This window comes from Fundulus heteroclitus, chromosome 3 (assembly GCF_011125445.2).
Source record: "Fundulus heteroclitus isolate FHET01 chromosome 3, MU-UCD_Fhet_4.1, whole genome shotgun sequence".
In the NCBI taxonomy this organism is placed as follows: Eukaryota; Metazoa; Chordata; class Actinopteri; order Cyprinodontiformes; family Fundulidae; genus Fundulus; species Fundulus heteroclitus.
Window position 1 is genome coordinate 17,077,810 of NC_046363.1, and position 5,948 is coordinate 17,083,757.

Sequence of the window (5,948 nt, forward strand, 5' to 3'; positions counted from 1 at the left end):
GTTGAAGCTTTTGATCTTGCAAGAAAAAAAATGCAGAAAAAACAGGAAGTAAAAAACTTTAGGTCATTGGTCTATTGAGCAACAAGATGGAACTACGTTTTTACCTAGAGCAGAGAAACTAATTGTTTTACCTCAGGGGTTTATGCTACAGAACAAGAATCTACTAAACTATGTAACTAAATGTCAAGCTCAGTAGTTCCTGATCGTCAAAAGGATAATTTCACCCACTCCGTTGCTGTCACTCTTGGATTTGTTTTGCCTCGCTAACTTTAAAATCAAAAGTTAATATTACCACGACTGCAGACTTTTTAATATAATGTAAAATATGTCCTGACATGAAAGGATATCAGGGGATCACCAATGTTATCATTATTATCAATTGACTGTATTAAGTAGCTTAGAGACCCCATCAAAAATTTTAAACACACAGACATTTATTTATTTATTTATTTGCATAAAGTCTTGAAACCTTTTTGGATCATTTTCACCATTTTCACTATAACTGGTCAGGTTCATTCAGTTAAAGTCAAGGCAAACGTCCTACAAAAATACAGTACAATAAATTTACTCAACATTCTAAGCAGCAATGTAAAGTCCCAATAACATCTTATAATAGAATGCATAAATGATTTACCATATCAAAAGCCATTTGATCTTGTCACACACTTTACAGACAGATTTTTACCAACATAACTTTACATATACAGTACAGCCCTCTGATAAAACCCAATAATATCAAAATCAGAATCAGAAATACTTTAATAATCCCAGAGGGAAATTACAGAGGGGTTTTTATTTAATTTAAACCGTGTTAATGGATAACCAAACCAATACACAAAAGTGTAATACAAAAGTATAAAAAAATAACCAGAAATATTTGACAATGAAACAAGCAAATCTAATGCAAACCTAAAATTATATAAAGTGTTTATAAACATAAAAGATATAGCTTGTTTATCTGCAGTCTCAGGGAATCCCCATTGGAATTCGGTGTAATTTGGCCTTAAAATAAAAATAACTTGCAAATGCATGTAATTATATAAAACACGCCAAGCAGCAATAAGACATGCTGTACATGAAGTGGTATCTTCTGAACTCCTCTTGTTAAGCCCTTCACCCAGTTTAAATGACTAAATTGGCTGGGGATGAAGCACAGTACGATTTTCTCATTGAATCGACTGCCTGTAGGTTTGCAAACCAGGATGTCATTGTCTAGATCATGAAAGATTATGAGGCCATTATCATAATCTACTACCACCATTATTTTAGAAGCGTTTTTCCTAATTCTAAACCTTGCAATGCAACAGTTGTCCCAATTTGGTGGGAATGGCATGGCAAATAAAGCGGACTCTCTAACTGCTGCTAAATCACAGCCGTCCCTTCCGTTGACTTGAAACTCAAAAAGAGCTTTTCCTCCATGGATGCCTGGATTATGAAACATACAGTCACATCCATTAAAATGTTGTGGGGGCTCCCCTTGATCAGCCTTCCCATTCTCTGCTCTTCTACCTTTGCCCTTGTTTTTGCCCTTTGCCCCTGCTTTCTGTGCATGGTTATTTTTCTGTTCAGTCCCTGTCCTCCTCCAAAGGTGAGGTGGCTCCACACGTGTTTCATTCAAGTTGACGCTGTGGTGATGAATATGTTCTGTGCACAGGGCACAAAAAGAAACGTGATCATTCAGGCAGAAGAACTCGCAAAGCCGGTTGTGTTCCGTACATATTCTCTCCTCCAGGTCGGTAACAGGATTTGACAGTTCGTGTCTTTGCAAGGCAGCCACTCTCAGGTGAGGCTCTAAATGTGTTTCACAAAACGAGGCTAAGCACACCAGGCAGGTTTTTACAGCCCTGCGCTTCCTCACTGGACAAAGGTCACATGATACCTCCCAGGGTTTTACTGAGGATGCAACGTCAGCCATCTGGTGGTGTTTCTTAAAATTCTCCACAAGTTCCCTGAATGTGGTGTTGACGGATAGTTTGAGGTCCTTGTTGAACTTATTTTTGCACAGAGGACACTGACATTCCTTGTTGTCTGCCCGGTACCTGGTCAGACAGTCCTTGCAGAAGGTGTGTCCACATGGAGTAGAGACGGGCTCTGTGAAGAGGTCCAGACAGATGGAGCATTGGAACTGACTGTCAGACAGGAAGTTGCTGGATGTGGCCATATCTAGAAAACAGATTGTTACAGTTTAGGCCAAAGATAAAAACCATAAACTACAGAACTTTAGGAAAAATAGCCGTACCAACTATTTTACATTGTGTCATCTTACAACCAATTATTTCAATGTCTTTCATTTACATCTTATGTTGGAGACCAACACAAATTAGTGCACAATCATCAGGAAAAAGTAAAACTAATCATTGTTTTTGACTCCACAAGTAAAATTAAAATAAAAATCTGAAAAAATGTAACATGTATTTTAGTAGCTTTTACCCTGATACCTTGAAATAAGTTCCAGTGCAACCCCTTACCTTCTAAAAACAGCTACAGTATTTATCAAATAGAGTCTGCCTGTGTATAGTCTAATCTCATAAATCTATCTATTCTCTGTGGGCTTCAGAGGTTTGTTTTACGTCAGTGAACACCTAACAGGTCAGGCATCAGGAAGCATTTTCTTCCTGCTCGTGGAAGAAAATGCCTTAGATTATTTGACTCAGGCGTGTCAGACACGCATCTAAAAGTTGCGGGACAACGGCCCCTGAGGACTGGACTTTCACACCTGTGCCTTAGATAAACAAACACAAAGCAGCTTACTGTTTACTTACTGTGGCAATGAAACTATATTAGATAAGTTTCATGTTCCATGAGGTTTTAGTTGGAAAGAAACGCAGATTAGACGTTGTAGGCTGCGTGGTGAAAATTAATATTTAATAGAAAAAAGAATACAAAAACATACTTGCAGCAGGCAAAATCCACTAGAACGACGGAGCCACAGGGAGGAAAGAAAACAAAGGAACCTAGTGGGGAACAACGAGAACCAGAGAGAATATATACTCAGGAGAAGTGACAGGCTAATCAGGAGCAGCCGAAACTTAGGGTATAACGATACATCGATTAAATGATTAACAATCCAAATTTCAACAAATTGCAAATTTAAAACATCAATCCCTAGTGAACAGGTGATTTATTATTATTATTATTATTATTATTATTATTATTATTATTATTATTATTATTATTATTATTATTATTATTATTATTATTATTATAAGAATGGCTTTTTGGGATTTGAATCCCTGATACCTGTAAGAGCTTAGAAATAACATGACCAAATCATAATTTTTCTGTGAGTTGATATCATTGTAAATAATGGTGTTAGATGGGCAGATGATATTGCATCTAGTCGATTACAGACGTCTTAATTGAATTTAATGTAAATCCTATTGTAACAAATTGGGGATTTATACCATTAGAAACTAATGACAAAAGACGAGGAGTGCAGTGAACAGAAACTGAAGGGAGACACAGGAAATATTACAAACGTACATAGAACAAACTAAAAAGCTAACAACTAGAAAATGTAAACAGGAACAAAGAAAAAAAGAAAAAAACAGACACTTAAACACATAATAATAATAATAATAATAATAATAATAATAATAATAATAATAATAATAATAAGGAAATACCTGAAGAAATGACTACCTGGGAATCATAACAGCAAGAAATAGCCAAAACTATAAACACAACACACAAAAAATCTAAATCAAATGCCTGGAGATCGTCAAAATAAGTGATTTGACCCATTAATTTCACTCCATTAAAATGCTGTTTTGTGACATCTATTTAAATAAAAGAAAAGTTAAGCCTAACCTTCACCAGGTGTAAGTTGAGATCCTCTGTATCTGAGTACGAAGTGACTGGTGTTTATCAAGGGTAAGAATGCTGTGAACCTGTAGTTTCATTTCTCTGTGAAGGATGCAGATCTGCTCCTCCCATGTTGCTGCATGTTTTACTCATGTTATACAAGAATAAATCAGAACCAGATATACAACATAGTAGCAAGAAATAAAACTTCAGAGCCAACCGTAAGCTCCTAAACTATTGATGACAGAGATGTGTTGGTTTTCACAGAAATAGTCTATTTCAATTACAAATGAGCCGCTGAGTATATTTTCTCAACATTTCCTATAAAACAGGCCAAACCTGTTTGGATGTCTAACAACAATGCACTCAGCGATCTTTACATACTTTTAGAGATTATGCGATTGCAGAGACTGTTCTGCAAAATTGGTTACCATGGAAATTACAGATGGACAGACTCTGGAGGCACAAAGTCTGACATACTTGGATTAGAAAGAATGATAGGGGAAGACGCAATGAAACGTCTGCATTGTAGTATCCTCTCCATCAATGTGATGAACCGAACACTGATATCATACTGGGGACATCCTTGAATTGGTGAACACAATGGGTCCTACTTAATGTCTGTGTGAGGAATGAACGGCACTCTCTGACGTCCAGAAATCTGCCTGTAGCGTTGTTGTGAGAGCCCAGTGCTGAAGCTCTAAACATCCCTCTGCCTTTTAGATTAAATATGGTAAAATATAGTTACGGTTTCAAGAGTTTCTTTTATTACTACAGAAGTCTACAATAGAAACACCAAATTATTCAGAGAATTAACCTGGGGTGACCGCAGCAGGTCGTTTATTTAACAATACAGTACCTATGTTATTTATTCCTTCCTCTAAACAGGTCCTGTGTTTGTGGTTTTCACTCTCATACCATTAACTGTCTATAGGAAGCTACGTGCAGTGGCTCAGGACTCGCTTATTAAACGGAATGCAGGATCATGAAGGATGATCATTCAAATAAAATACACAAGTAATCATTGTAAAGATTTTATGCTAAATGTTTCTTAGGTTAAAACTGAGTGCGAAATTGAAAGGATTTAATGTGAAACAACCTTTAGTGTGCAAAGCAGCTCTTTGCATTCAATTAAATTTTATTTATATAGCGGCAATTAATGAAACATGTCATCTCAAGGCACTTTACAAAGTCAAGTTTCTATCAGATTATACAGATTGATCAAAAAGTTTCCTATCTAAGGAAACCCAGTTGATTGCATCACGTCTTGACAAGCAGCATTCACTCCTCCTGAAAGAGCGTAGAGCCACATTCAGTGTTTTCTCATCTGGCGTCACAGAGGAATTTCAGACTCCCTTAAGCTAATTGCCTGGATAGAATGCTGCACCTCCTACATTGACCACAACGCTCTTTTTTTATGGGCTGTTTCCCCACGAAGGATCATTTTCATGTGTTTATACTCTAGCAGGAAATGAGCCGAGTAACAGCCCTGTCAAAGTGGAGTGAGAGATTGTTTTTTAATCGCATATTTAAAACAACAGCTGACAGTGCTGCACACAGTGTAAAATCAACATTACCTTAATTAATAAATATAAACAATGAAAAAAAATTAAATGATGAAATAAATTATGCAATACAACCAGAACAAAATAATAAAATAAATATTTACCCTAGCTGCATCTTTGTTTATTTTTGGGACTAAGAGGAGCTAAGGAAGGACAGCTAGATGCTGGGCAGAGAGAGCGCCAGAGCCGGACACAGAGGCGGTGGCTGGCCACGACCAGCTCTGGAGCTACAAGACGAGAACAAATGGTAAATTATTTAACTGTGCTTTTAAGGGCTGAATTGAAATGCCTTTTTTCAAAGCCACACAAAAGCATTCCTTACTTCATCCCATGTCAACATTAATTATTCTATCCTCCATTTTGATTGTAAAAAAGCTTTGTCTCAGCTGCGCTCCTTCACAGTAGGTCACAACAACATCCAGTCCCTGATTGGTTGATGCAACGCTAATTGACAGAAAAGTTCAGATTTCTGAACTCTGGTGAAAGTTGTTGTGGGTTTCTCTTCGCTCTCACTTCGTTCTGTTTGTCCTTATCGCACTATTTGCATTTCTAGAAACACATTGCTTCGCTTCAAAATGA

The 5,948-nt window shown here is 36.9% G+C and overlaps 1 protein-coding gene across 1 annotated transcript; it reads right to left on the minus strand.

Moving 5' to 3' along the window:
* Positions 1-829: 829 nt before the first annotated feature.
* Positions 830-3,859, minus strand: LOC110367065 (E3 ubiquitin-protein ligase TRIM23-like). Its single transcript, XM_036128105.1, has 3 exons — positions 3,811-3,859; positions 2,894-2,954; positions 830-2,163 (listed from the first exon to the last, which is right to left on the minus strand). Exon 3 carries the CDS (start codon positions 2,159-2,161, stop codon positions 1,004-1,006), a length of 1,158 nt encoding a protein of 385 aa, XP_035983998.1. The 5' UTR covers positions 2,162-2,163; positions 2,894-2,954; positions 3,811-3,859; the 3' UTR covers positions 830-1,003.
* Positions 3,860-5,948: the final 2,089 nt, after the last annotated feature.